This window comes from Haliaeetus albicilla, chromosome 27 (assembly GCF_947461875.1).
Source record: "Haliaeetus albicilla chromosome 27, bHalAlb1.1, whole genome shotgun sequence".
Taxonomy (NCBI): domain Eukaryota; kingdom Metazoa; phylum Chordata; class Aves; order Accipitriformes; family Accipitridae; genus Haliaeetus; species Haliaeetus albicilla.
The window spans coordinates 20384462-20399154 of record NC_091509.1 but is presented as its reverse complement, the minus strand read 5'-3'; the positions used below and the strand labels follow the sequence as shown (position 1 = coordinate 20399154).

General features: G+C 36.9%; 1 protein-coding gene across 9 annotated transcripts in view; it reads left to right on the top strand.

The window, feature by feature from the left end:
• Nucleotides 1-14693, top strand: part of RAPGEF6 (Rap guanine nucleotide exchange factor 6) — a 133401-nt gene that overhangs the window by 83215 nt on the left and 35493 nt on the right. For all 9 annotated transcript variants that reach the window (XM_069772661.1, XM_069772658.1, XM_069772657.1 and 6 more), the window contains 9 exons: nucleotides 5868-6051; nucleotides 6894-7030; nucleotides 7990-8148; nucleotides 8700-8852; nucleotides 9371-9535; nucleotides 10845-10952; nucleotides 11311-11514; nucleotides 12230-12338; nucleotides 14329-14572. In XM_069772661.1, coding sequence (XP_069628762.1) covers nucleotides 5868-6051; nucleotides 6894-7030; nucleotides 7990-8148; nucleotides 8700-8852; nucleotides 9371-9535; nucleotides 10845-10952; nucleotides 11311-11514; nucleotides 12230-12338; nucleotides 14329-14572 — 1463 coding nt within the window. The remainder of the gene's footprint in view (nucleotides 1-5867; nucleotides 6052-6893; nucleotides 7031-7989; nucleotides 8149-8699; nucleotides 8853-9370; nucleotides 9536-10844; nucleotides 10953-11310; nucleotides 11515-12229; nucleotides 12339-14328; nucleotides 14573-14693) is intronic.

Below are 14693 nucleotides of genomic sequence, written 5' to 3'. Positions count from 1 at the left end.
TTTGTTTAATTTTCTGAATCAACCGAATTTATTTAATTTCTCAGAGTCACCAGAACTAGTCTGTGTGTTGTACCTTAACATCTTATATATTAGGATGCTGACGGACAGTTTTCCTCACCATCATCTGTCTACCTGAGTAGTTTGGAGAGGTTGCTCAAAGTGAAAAGCATTTAAAATATATTATTGATAACGAAAATATAATTCTAGTAATGAGTGAATACTCTATCGTGTGTGGTTAATTGCATTTGAAATGCTTTATGTCTACTCTTCAGAAAATGCCAAAAGAGCATAATTGCTGAACAAATAAGAATTATATAAATAAAAGAGATAATGGTGTAGCATATCTATATGCACTGTAGCAAGTAAACAGCGGTGAAATGTATTTTTGTACCCTAAGGAATTATTAATTTATTGAAGTGAAAATTACTGTAGATTTTCTATTAATTTTGAGGAATAAGGACCTTTCAGGTAGGAATCTCCTTTTCAGTGACACTAGCCTGTCTGGTTTTGCATCCTGCAGGGAACGTGGACATCTGTAAATTTTGCTGAGAATTTCTGGCCAGCTGGGGTCATGTCCGAGGCAGGTTACCCCTGTTAGACTCATGTGAGATCTTCAAAGATAATATTATAGCAATCTATGATTGTAGCTACAGTGTCAGTAATCCTGAGAGATAGCATTGGAGAATCAAGCATTTGATAAACTGTGGGTGAAGATAAGATGTGCAACAGGCATGTCATGAGGGCAAAAAAACCCTCAAAACAACGCAGTGGTATTTTTTTTTTCCCTTCTTAATTTTTTTAGTGAATTTTTCATGTCTTGTCCTTGTATGCATAATGTGCAAATAGTAACCTGTCAAAAGATGTGGGGTTCTTTATGGACTTTATTGCAGTATCTGTAACAGTTAGTTTTGGAGAAATCTCTTACTGTTTGTCACCCAGTTACAAGTGCATGGATAGATATGGTGTAATAATGTCACGGCACAGTATTTTAACGTAGCATTATATTGCAGTGACACGTCAATATAGACAGATTTTTAAATCAGAAAGAAAAAGATAAGTGTTTCCCGCAATACTCATCATGATATTATGAAGGCAGAGAATCTCTTTGATATGCAGTAAACCTACATTTTGAATATAATGTATTGGCTCAGTAGCTGAAAGCATTTTTTGTACGTTGAAGTACAGTGTTCCATAAAGTTCTTGGAAATCAATGTTTTGCTTTTGCAGTCAGCTTCATATCTATTACTCGCCAAACTCTCTAGGAATATCATTAATGTCAGCAGAGGAGAGCATTTTTGAGTAATTTTGATTAATGTAGCCTTGAAATGACTTTTTGAATTAATGGTATCTTAACATTATTTTTTAGAGAAAGTAGTGCAAACATAATTCCAGAATAGGAAGACATGGTTAGAATAATAGAACCAAAGAATGAAACAATTTTTTATTAAGATTTGGAAGGGGTTTCCGTTCATTTGTGTACACTATATTCATCGATAGTGTTGAAATGAGGTTTCACTTGTTCCAGCTGCTTCTCAGTCCAGGATGTTAGACAGGAAATGATGAACATAAAGCTTAAGATGAGATCAGCAGAAAAGGAGTCCTGCCTGTAAGCACTGCTATGAACACATTGTATTAAACCCTCAGTTAGTTGCAGAAACTTATGAAGATAGATGTATGAAGATATTTTTCTCCCTTCTCCTGTACCGTTACTGCTCCCTGTTGGAGCTTTCAGTCTTTATGTGGTAAAATGTACAATGTAGGTATCGCAACGTCCATCTTGCTTGGAATACGGCAGAGCAGTTGTTTTTCTGTCAGACTGTAGATATTTTTTTTTTTTTTTTTAAATAATGGAAGAAAAAGTAAATTATTCCCTACATTTTTAAAACAACTTCTTTAATTTGCTTGAAGTGGATATTTTTTTTTTTAGTTTATTTTTTCATTCAACCCATTTCTGACAGTATGCTTATTTCAGACCTCTAATAGGTATCCTCAGGGGAAAAGAATACAACTGGTATTACAGAGTGAAAACATCTATCTTTGCCCTTTCATGGGACAGGCTTTAAGGCAGCCAGCCAGGGGGTAATGTAGGTAATCCAGATCACATCTCTAGATGTGGGTGGGTAGGGTCTCACTTCTACTGTAACGAATTAGTTGCCTGTATCAGTAGCTTGCAATGCTGTTCTCTTAATGACCAACCAATTTGTATCTATTTTTTCTTACCTGTTTAGTTCTCAGTGGTGTGCTTAAAGTTTTTCTCTCTCTCTTTCTCATTTTTAAAAATCTTTCATTTATCAGTTTGGCAGTATATGTTATTTGTGGGCAGCAACATTACTGCCCAGCAAAAATTCCAATTGCGGTTAAGGTTTTGATATTAAAATGGATTATCTATAAATTATGCATAAGGGAGTGGGCCTTATTGAGGGTTTTTCTATCAATTCTGAAAAAAGGCTTGGACATTTTTCCCCTGACAGAATTGACATGAGGGGAGGAGGAAAAAAAAAACCCCTTGCTCTTAACAGCAGGTTGCATTAGGAGTCATGAGTACTAAAATACATTATCATATGGAGTTATTCCAGCACAGGAAATCTTTTACATGAAGTGTATTTAATACTTTTCTTCTGTCGGTATGTGCTTCTGATATACATAGCAGTGGAATACATATCATTATCAGCAAAACGTTGCAAGGGCTAGTTCTTACGTCTGTGGCTTCCAAAGCGTAGGCCAGTGTGCAGGACGTCTCTGTGATCAACATTCGGCAAGCATAGCTGAAATATATTAATTGGCAAAATTTGCAGTGCTATATATAAATTAATAATAGTACAATTTTAAATTAGCAAGCAACTGTTTTGACAGTAAACTGGTGTTAACTTTCCAGGTGACCTGCGTGACACACACCATTTGAGTCTGTTCCTGCTGCCTTCTCCATAAATACTCTTGCCCTGTAGACCCAATCCTGAAAATCCCTATTTGTGTAAGATTTGAGGGTTGCAGCTTCTGGTTTCATTTTATAAGTCAGTATTTTGTAAATGTTTCTGTTAAGAATGATTTTGAAAATGATAATGGAAAGAGCTGGGGCAGCATACTTGGGAGGAGCAGCTACTTCTGCAGACAGCTTTGTGAGCAAAACCTTCCTGTTCCTTCCAGCGCTGCCCGACCTGCCAACGTTTTGTCAACCGTCTGCACGCAGTCTTGGAAACACAGTTTGAGGACCCCCTCTTACTTCATAGTTTGATCCAATTATAACTTATTTATCAAGAAGACCGAAGATTTGTTTATTGTCCTATATAGGCTATACAATGAAAATTTAAAGAATCACTTTTCTGTAATACCTATAGCCTCAGTTTCGTTATCTTAGCTTGAGGTTATCAAAGTGGGAATTAGTACTGTAGTCTGTCTTACTCTGCCTGGAAAAGTTGATATAAACTGTGGCTATTTAGATGAAGAAATGCTAGAAAAGTCCTTGAATAAAATGCTGTACTGATCATGTGCTGCCGAGACTCTCCAAGCACAATTTGCACTTGGGCTTAATTCCAAAACTGTTAATGTGAGCTACATAAGCCAGTAAAGTGATGTAATATAAAACAGATTTAACCCTGTATGTATTGTTATCCTACTCTGAAAGAAATACTTATGTTGAATCATTTAAGCCTGATTTACTAGTTTTGCTGGCTAATTATTAAAATAAGGACAAGCTCAAGGGCCCAAGGTTATATCTAAAACGCGGTATTTTTCTGTCTAGTGAAAGAAGGAAACACTGCTCAGCTGTCAGAGCGCTGGGGCTTGCATTAGCCGATCAACATGGAGCGTGTAGGAAGATGGAGGCAGTGCAGTCTGCTGTGATTAAATCACTTAAAATGAGTGTTGTTTTTTATGAGGCAAGGAAGGCAGGAGACCAGCATGGCTGCGCAAGGAGCTCCTGGTCAAACTAAGGCGCGAGAAGGAAATGTGTACAGTGGAACCAGGGACGTATATCTGGGGGGAATACGGGGGGACTGCCTGGACACGTGGGGTTGGGATCGGGGGATGTAAGGCACAGCTGGAGCTGAATTTGGCAAGGGGTGTGAAGGAAGAATAACAAGAAGGGCTTCTACAGGTACACTGATCAGAAAAAGATTAAAGAAAATGTAGTCCCCTCCCCCCCTAAATAGGAGAACTAGTGACATGGAGAAGGCTGCGGTACTCAGCATTTTTTTTTGCCTCAGTTTTCACTGGTAGTTGCTCTTCCCACATCTCTGAAGTCCCTAAACCTCAAGGCGGGGAGCGGGGGAGCAAAGTCCTTCGCACGGTAAGAGAAGATCAGGTCTGAGACCACCTGAGGAATGTGAACGTCAGACAAGTCCGTGGGACCCAACGGGATGCAGCCCAGGGTCCGGAGGGAGTTGGCTGATGTAGCTGCTGAGGCACTCTTCATCTTATGTGAACGGTCATGGCAGCGAGGTGAAGTCCCCAGAGACTGGAGAAAAGGGAATAAGGCTCTGGGGAGACCTTATGGCAGCCTTTCAGTACTTAAAGCTGTCTTCTAAGAAAGACTTTTTACCAAGGCCTGCAGTGACAGGACAAGGGGCAACGGTTTTAAACTGGAAAAGGCTAGATTTAGCTTGGATATAAGGGAGAGATTTTTTTACAATGAGGGTGGTGAGGCACTGGAACAGGTTGCCCAGAGAAGTTGTGGCTGCCCCATCAATAGAAGTGTTCAAAGTCAGGTTGGACAGGACCCCATCCTTTATTTTGCAGGTTTTGTGAATGTGCGGAGTATTTGATGTGTTAGTTTGTCATCAGTGTTTGTGTAAAATATCTCAAGGATTTATTTTAAAGTGAAAGTGAATATGGTGAATGTGTTCATTTAAAAAAACAAACTCAATTTTCTGCAAGTCTCTGTAGAATTGCCTTATACTTCTCAGTGACACATCTTGTTGTTCAAATTTTTGAATTTAAACAGAAAAATGATTTGCATGCTGGCTTAAACTAAAAAAAAAGTGATTGAGCAAATACCCCGTGCAAATTGAAAATTTGAAACTACTTTTTTTTTTTCCTTCCTTCCATCTGTTTGGGAAGTTATTTTCATGCAATTACATCACTTAAACTTTACATAAAGAATTACTGCAGACGATTCCTATGTGATTCTGCTTTCTGTTGCCAGTATTGCATTCTCTTTCACCGTTGCTTCATGTGTCTTCTCAGTGTGATGTCTATATTGCCATCTATTGATGACAGTAGAAATGTGTCCACAGATACTGGGTAACCAATGGTGTTACTGAATTATATTATTATTTTGCTAATAATACAGACTCTCGAATTGTGAAAAAACATTTTGTTTATGTGAATTTGCAAGAAAAAGTAGATAAATAAATAAAATGAGAATCAGCCAACAGAGGAAAGAATAGTCATCTGTATCGCCACCCCCCAGTTTATATACTCGACCTGACATACTTCCTCTATGCCAGGATTTGAATCCATGTTATAATACCAAAATTAAAAATGAGATCAAATCCCTTTCATTTTAGCCACTCAATCTGCTTTGTTTTTTCCTGTGTCACATGGTTAATATTGATGGATTTATATTGCCTGTAGTTCACTGCAGGTGGGGAGGGATATAAGTAAAGACAGAGAACAAATGCCCCAGTATGTTTTTTTGCTTTTAGAACTTGTGATCATAATTCGTGTAGCATGTTGCGTTATGCCAATAGTATGTATTTGTACCATCCTGTAACTGTAGATTTCAGTGTTCAGAAAGGGAACTATTACAACTTCTAGTTTGAATTGTTGGTCACAGACTTTCTTTTGTTGTATGAGCTACCTAAGATAAGGCCATATGTCATTAAACTGAAGACAGTGAACTCTTTGTCTGATGGATGTTTTCTTTGTAGGCTACAGAAAGTGAGATGGGAGACGTTGATTTAACAGGTCTTCCAGAAGCACCTGTAGACTCTGAAGATGAAGAGGAAGAAGAAGATGAAGATATTGACAGAACTTCAGATCCACTTCTAGGGCGAGATGTTGTACGAGAGTGCCTTGAGAAAGAGCCTGCAGATAAAACTGATGATGATATTGGTGAGGAGAAAAAAACCCACAACTTTATGTAAAACTGTATCATATAACACCTCTAAGAGAAGTTCACCTGAAAACTGTTTAATGAGTTAATCTGAAATGTATATCCTCATAATTATGAATGATGCCTTCCAGAGATTGCTTTGCTCTAGTGATACTGTTAATTGAATGACTTCTCCTCTAACTGAGAGAGTATTGTCCTGAGAAGCTAAGCATGTTAAAAAACAGTCTTTGAGATGCTTAAGATGTTAAGTATTACAGTCATTGTATGTGTTGATATAAAGGAGGGATAGGTAGCAAGGTAATTCTGACTGCCTGAAACTGTTGAATTAGTTATTAAATGTCAAGGAGAACATACTATTACTGCAGTATAGATACACTTTATTATAAATTGCAAAATATTTAAGATGAAAATAATTTACCGCAGTGTTTAACTAGAAATTGGCATTAGTTTTAATAGTAAAATTTGCATTATGTTATACTTCACATTACTTCTCTAAACACTGGAAAATAATTTTGTGCTCCTATCAAGCTTATAATTACTGTACTGTAAGGGTATTTTTAATTTTTCTAAATGTTTGAAGCTGAAGTGCTTTTACACGCTAGCTAGACTGCTGCCGTAACAGTCAATCAGAACACGATCAAGACTGTAGAGCTGAGTTCTGGTTGTTGATGACAAAGTGCATGCTAGGCTCATTTAGCTACAGTCACTAATGGGGATTGTAACACTACTGAGCAATTTTTTCATGAATTTAACTGATGTTTAATATACCTGTGGAGGGTAAGGTATCTAAGGAACCCCTGGGCCTTGCAGTCTTCATACCAATGTTTCCTTTGTCTAACAGAGCAATTACTGGAATTTATGCATCAACTCCCTGCCTTTGCAAACATGACTATGTCTGTGAGAAGAGAACTTTGCTCAGTGATGATATTTGAAGTAGTAGAGCAAGCAGGAGCCATCATACTCGAAGACGGCCAAGAAGTAAGTTACTGCTTACAACACAATTTGAGTGCTAGAGGCAGTAGGTTAGCAAGGGCATCTGGGGGTGGAGGGCTTGGAAAATCTGTTTTGCACCTTTCCCGCACTTGAAAGTTAGAGAATTCTTCTCTCACCGTGACCCATATCCAAAATCCTGAAATCTTAGCCCGTCCCTTTGGGAGATTCTACCTGTGTATTTACTAACTTGTTCAAGACTTCAACTCAGCCAAGTATAGTCATAAAACAGCATTCAGTATGTTGTTAATCAGGTAAGTGCTAGCATCTCGAGGAGTTTATTTCAAAGATTATATGTGGCATAGAAGAATGCATCATTTCCATTGGTAAAATAACTTCTCACAGTGTAATTTTTTAAATACTAACGTGGAGTGGTATCCTTGCCCAACAATGTAGGTATTATAACATAAATCTCTAAATTAGGAGCAGTTTCCATACTTAGTGAGAGGAGATAGATCTTCAAATTAGTCAGTGGTCGGGCTCCCAAAATAGGTGCTCTGAATCACCATCTTGAAATCTCTCTCTGTCCTTGGATGAAGACATCTGGAATGGCCATAGCAGGTCATCCCTCCAGGAGGACTAGGTAGTCTCTCGTGTCTGGTAGTGACCAAATGGGTACCCAGGGGAAGAGTGTTCATTCTCACTAAATCGTATAAATATACTGTAGCAATTAGCCCACTGATTAAAAAAGCAATCTTTTCATCAGCATTCCTCCCTACTGAATGAGTTCTGAAATGAATGAAGAATGCTGAAAAGCATTCTTGTTTCAGTCATCTTTATTGCTTGCCTTACAGTACACAATTTTAGTGAATTAAATGTTGCAAAACTGTTGTGACAACAAACTGGAGACTGCAAGAATAAGCCTCTCTGAGATAAGAGCATTGGAACAGCTTATAGAAGTTGTTGAATTAGCTTCAGTTTTTAAATTTGTTTTTTACTTCTTCTAGCTCGATTCTTGGTATGTTATTTTAAATGGCACAGTGGAAATCAGCTATCCTGATGGGAAGAGTGAGAGCCTCTGTATGGGAAATAGTTTTGGGATTACTCCCTCTCTGGACAAACAGTACATGAATGGAGTGGTCAGAACCAAAGTAGATGATTGTCAGGTAAGACTACAATTCTATACAACTACCTCATATTTTTAAGCATCTAATAAAAGAAAACAGCCTACTTTCATCTTAAGGCATGATCTTTATTCCAGGAGCAGAAAAAAAGGAAGCTGGTATTTTGTGGGTCAAGGGCTCTGCTGTTGGGTTAGTTCTGCACTCTTCAGTAGCTGGGATTTGTTTCACGCTGCTGTTGTGTGAGAAACAAGAACTTCTGCTTTGTGCTGAAATGTAAGCTTAGTCTGCCCCAGTCATGCTGTGTACGTGACTGACATGCAGTAAAAGCAGATAAATAGACAATATCCATTTCCACTTCTTACAGGCTCTATTGTCTATATGTTTAGCCCATTCAAACAAGCTTTTGGAGATGTAAGAAGGTGACCAGTTCTATTTGTCTTCTATTTCTAACTTTCTCTCTTGTGTAGTTGGGCAGAACAGAGTGAGGTTGGTATCAAATGCTGTGCTATTGTGATTGTGTTGAAGCAGCCCAGAGATGGGGATACATTCGTGTTTTGGATATTTATTAACAATCCCATGTTGTTTGGGGGCAGTTTGTCTGTATAGCCCAGCAAGACTACTGGAGGATTCTGAACCATGTGGAAAAAAACACTCATAAAGTGGAGGAAGAAGGAGAAATTGTTATGGTAAAGGAGCACAGAGAGTTGGATCGCAGTGGAACCAGAAAAGGACACATAGTTATCAAGGTGAATTTCTTTCTATGCTTTCCATTAATCTATTAAACCTTTATTAGTAAATAAATACAGTTTCGTTTGAATCTAGAACACATACTCAGTTTTGTCTGTCTCGGCTCAAAAAAATCAATTGGAAGGAAAATATATTATTTTACAAATTTACTTCCATCTCCCTTTTAATAAAGTTAGACCTGTTCAGCAGATATATTGAGTTTTGTATTGGGAGCAGCCTTTGTGCGTCTTCATGTATTGACCTCTTTTTTGTAATCTGGAAGAGGAACTTAAACTGTTTATGAAACATAAAATTAAGGGAAGTTACTAATTGTTTTAGCCAGGTATTACCTATGCAAAACATCTGGGCTGAGAGAAGCATGAAGATTTGATTTAAACACATTCGTGTTTTCTCCTGAGTTTACCATAACTGAAATTTGAAAAGGGAGTAGACTGTTCATATGGTTTTATGTTAAGATACTGTCTAGAGAGAGGTAGTGACAAGAGATATCAGTTATTTCTTGCATTTAATTTTTCAGGCAACACCTGAGCGACTCATCATGCACTTAATAGAAGAACATTCTATTGTGGATCCAACCTACATCGAAGATTTCCTTTTAACATACAGAACATTTCTAACAAGCCCCCTGGAAGTTGGAAATAAACTCTTGGAATGGTTCACAGTGGACAGCCTCAGGGATAAGGTTGGTTTGAGTCGAAGAGATTAGTATTTTTGGTCAAAATGCCTCCAAACTGATTCCTTTTTGTGTTGCTGAAAAACTAGGATTATGCTCCAGCTATTTTATATGAACTATTTTAAAGCAAAGTACTTATCACTAGTGTCATGAAAGGATTCTCCAGTGTGGTGTATGCATATAGTGTACTATCCTAGTTAGGTATGACATTGCTTCTCTTCCACAGAATGATAAATACTGTTTTCTATTAAATTTAAAGATGTAAATGCCAGTCTCTGAAATCCTTTTTCACCAGAAATGCAGGGAAATTATGTTCATGATCTCTTGGACATACCATCTTTCTTTTCACAACAGCATTGTGCTTTTCTTCCATAATTTTCTACTGTAGAGCTTTTCAGTGCATTGAGCACACTGTGTTTGAGCAGCTTATTACGAACTCTGTACTTAAAATAAACTCTGCTCAAGACAGGTGCAGTTGATAAAAATGCTTCCATAAATAGAACCAGGTTCAACTCTGTGTAACTGTATGCACATACACATGAAAAATGGTCATAGTCTGGAACTTGTATCCATGTCCAATTTGTTGAAAATTATGGCAGTAAAATTCTTAGCCAGTGGTTTTACGTGTTCTAGCTTTGAGCTGAAGGAAACCCAACAGGCTATCAAAACGCAGTATTTTTTTGTGTACGAAGTTGTCTGGGGTCTTTTGCTGTGGTTACTGCTTCTCTTCTTAACCTTTTTCTATGCTTTTCATTTTGGCAACTACTGTTTTTTAATAAAAGGAAAGTAAAAGAAAACTGTATTAGCAAATAAAAGAGGAAATTGTTTATTTTTAGAAGAGAAACTGCTATAGATTAATCTTTTTTTATAACATGGATGGATAAAATAGTCGTCAGACTGTCTTTATCATGAATGATAGTAATTGTAGCACGTACAAAAGCAACCTGAAGATTTAACTAAAAGTTTTTAAACTTCCTAGAACTTTCTTTGAGGAGATCATTAGGATACTTCTAAAAAATAAGTTTTATAAACAGCATAGGGAAGAGTTAACTGAAGATGGATTTGTGCACCAGTAAGTATGTGTAATGTAGCCAGTTAGGTACAAAAATGTTTTTTATTTTTCATCTGTTTCCACAAATAAAGGATAAGAGAAGATGATTTCATGTGTAAATGTCTTCTGCTTCTGTTTGTTAACAGATGCAGTAATCTGTCATGTTATTCTGCCACGTCCTTGTATACTTCTTTTCTTATAGATTAAAGCTTATAGAAGAATCATCGGTACCTTTATATATACATAATTTTTTTTTTTTTTTAACAGGTTACCAGAGTGGTCTTACTGTGGGTGAACAATCATTTTAATGACTTTGAAGGAGATCCTGCTATGACTCGATTTCTGGAAGAATTTGAAAAGAACTTGGAAGATACGGTAGGAGCAAAAAAGAATGACTGTCATACTTTCTAATATTACATGTTTTCATTTTCAAGTGTGTTACCAGTGACTAACACATGGTAGTCTGCAAGACTAATGGTTAATAGATGGCTTTTAACATGGACATATTTGTTCTTAAGTATATATTTAGATATAAAGCCCACATAAAATAGTACATATGGCAGTCATTTATGTGTTTTTGCATTACTGCAAAAGAGGACAAGGTTTATTTATTAAGGTTTGGATACATGGCATCAAAAATCCTTTTTCTGGCACTTGGGGTTTTTTTCACAACTCTTTTTCCATTTCTGGTAAAAGAAACATTGCGCTCCATTTCGTGTCTTCTGTGTTACAGAAAATGAAAGGACATCTCAGATTGCTGAATATTGCCTGTGCTGCCAAAGCAAAATGGAGACAAATTACCCTGCAAAAACCTTCTAGAGATTCACCGCTGTTTTTCAGCCTCCTTGGAGGAAGTGACAAGGGTTTTGGTATTTTTGTAGAGACTGTGGAAATGGGCAGTAAAGCAGCAGAAGCTGGACTTAAGCGTGGTGATCAGGTAAAAAGAATAAAGCTCATTTAAAATATTCTGGTTTCAACCAGCTGTAGTGTTCTCAACAAAAAATTATGCTATTTACTAAAAGCAAACAACTGGCTAGTATGCTATTGTGAGTGCCACAGTTCAGCTTCAGTTTACATATGTTAAATGGGTTTCTATTAAATAGTTTAAATATCCAAATGTTTAAAATATTTAAATATTTCAAAAACAGAATGGCAAAAGAAACCAAGTTGTGGTTATTTTAGGAAACTTTCTGATCGGAGATACAGTTCGGTTGAAGCCACCAGATTGTTTTGTTGGATTGATTCCCACCTAGCATGAATCATCCCAGTTCACTCACGCCGGTGGAGCAACGACAGTTCACACTAGGTGAAGATCCGGCCTTTGATGTAATACCAGTTCTATGGTTCGTGATCCACCATTTTTGATTTGGGTGCAGTTCCTAATTGCAAGAGTGTCACGTTACCACAGAAAATAAATTTGTTTAAAACATTTGTCAGGTAGAAATGGAGGTCCTGGCTTGTTTACAGGATAAAACTTCACTGCCATGATGAAAATAGTTATTTTACAAGGTATGTTTTCATTCTACAGCTGCTTTAAAGATGATACGCAACTTCTGGAAAGTTCTTACTGTGCCTATATTATCACCTTTGTATTTGTAAGTCTGTCAAAACAGTTATTCTCCTAATAGTCCAATTTTTGTTTCTTCTTAAAGATAATGGAAGTAAATGGACAGAATTTTGAGAACATTACCTTTGTAAAAGCTCTGGAAATCTTAAGGAACAACACTCATCTCTCCATTACTGTAAAAACAAACATTTTTGGTGAGTAGACTTTATAGAGGATGTATTTTGTGTAAGTGAAGAAAACCTCCACTCTTTCTGGCTTTAGCAGTGCAATAAGATTCCACCTTTTTTTTCCAACTGGCTCTAGGAGTGAAAAGTTGTGCAGAAGTCCCCTCGTTGTGCCTCCATTTGCTCAGATAGGTTCTTGTGTGCCAAGGGCTGCACGTTGAGTGGCACAAAGCCAGCATAGCCAGCTCTTTACTCCCGGAAAAATCCTCAAATGACTGTTTAAGCGGCTTTAGTGTCCCTTCATGCGATACAGCTGAAACGAAGCCAAGGGATCTGGACTAAAATATTTTTGCCAAGAAACAGCAAAAATGTAAAACTGGGCTTTCGTAAAACTTTTTATAATGGCTGTAAGAATGATAGGTTAAATTGCCTTTATATCTAAAATTGAAAAGGGGATATAAAAAGCGGTATGACATATAAATGTTGGCTTTTAATTGTCAACGTGAATATAAACACATAAATACCTCTTGAAAATCTCAGTCAAATCATCTGTTCTTTTTCCATAATCCTGCTCGGGCAACAGAATGACCATAGCTACAGAAAGAATGTGACTGTGCACAAGATACCTCCTTCCTCTGTAGTTGTATCTGAGACCTTCTGATGTTTTTTTTTTTTCTTACTTTCTTCCTCCAGTTACCTGCCCTTGTTCACTATTGATTTTCCTTTAAATTATTATTTTCTGTTTATCACTGTGAATGTAAAAAGTTTCAAGATTCTATCAGTTGCTTACTAGCAGAGTTCCAAAAAAGCATAAAACAGCCATGGTAACCGGTGGTCCACACTAATGTGAAACGACATAAAATAAAGCATAAATGTAACTGAGACAGTGATAGATTTTTCGTTTCTATTATAAATGTAAGCAACATAGGTTTACACGTGGATTCTAATCTCTTCTCTTCCTGCTAGCTGATATAATTTCAAGGTGATTTCTCTGATAAATTTTAATGAATTCATGTCTTGAAGCTTTTTTCAACAGTCTTTCTATCCTGTCTTTTTAATTGAGTGCTAAGTGCCTGGTGCTGACAATGAGCAATTCCTGTTCTTACATTTGAATCTATACTGTGAAGGCTTATAGCCTTAAATTTCATTACACAATAGAAATATGCAAATTGACTGGGACTTTCTGTACAGAAAGACCTGGTTGCTCATCGGGACAATCTGAGTAATTTGGTCTGTACAATTCTGCATTCTGCCAGTATTGCCATATTTTTGACAGAAAATACTGAATTTCTGACTTGGGTGATTTAAAAAGATTTTAAAAGATATTCAAAAGATCTTTAAAAAAATAATTTGTAGTGATAAACCAATTTGAACAATTTGTTTTCACTTTTTATATGTGGGAAGAAACACAAAGCCCACTATCTTTTCCATGGAATTATATCTTCAGGAGTGTCAGTGTTGGTGGACTGGCTTAGTGTGATAAATGCCATAGGAAATTTGATGCAGCTTCTGTTCAGTAGTGTTACTAAAAGCAAGCAAAAGCAGTTTTGGAAAATATCAGTCTGTCTTGCAGTTATTCTTGAGGAAGCACCTGCATTCCATTAGATGCATTCAAAAGATGCAGACAAAAAAGTCAGTAAATACATAGAGGTGATTGCCGTGAATGCAATGTTTCCTTGTTACCTATCTGATAACAGTAGACTAGATCTATTAAATTTGCTGTGATATGTGCTAATTTAAAAAGTAGTGAGAACTCTGCTATACAGAATGTTTGATCGTTTTTATTGAACATTTAGGGGTTACTTTTTCTGCCAAGGTAATCAAAAGCAAAACTTAAATGCAAAAAGACCCACATCCTTGTAATCAAAATTAAAATGCAATGTATTGCCTGGTTTGTAACTCTTTGGTTCACTTTTTCTGCAGGGATGTGAGAAGCAAAAGGTTTGAGGGGAAAGAAGAATTCACTCTGAAGTTTTAAGCATGCAAAAGTAAATTACAATGATTGTATCTTCTGTTACAGTGTTTAAGGAGCTGCTCTGCAGGATAGGACAAGAGAAGAATGGAATTCCACATATTCCAAAAATTGCAGAAAAGAAAAACAACCGTTATTCCATCCCAGATATGCCTGGAGATGTGGAACAGATGTTTCCCCGTGAAAAAGGAAACAAGAAGATGAAAGCAAACACTGTTTCTGGTGGGAGAAACAGAATCAGGAAGATTTTAGACAAGACCCGATTCAGCATCTTGCCTCCAAAACTGTTCAGGTTTGTCAGACTCTTCTGGTCAAAAAGTAGTTGTGCCTTATTAAGTTGTGATATTTTAGTTGCTTAATATCTTCAGTCATTATGTCCATGTTGCTTATGTTTTTTTTAAAAAAAATGCAGC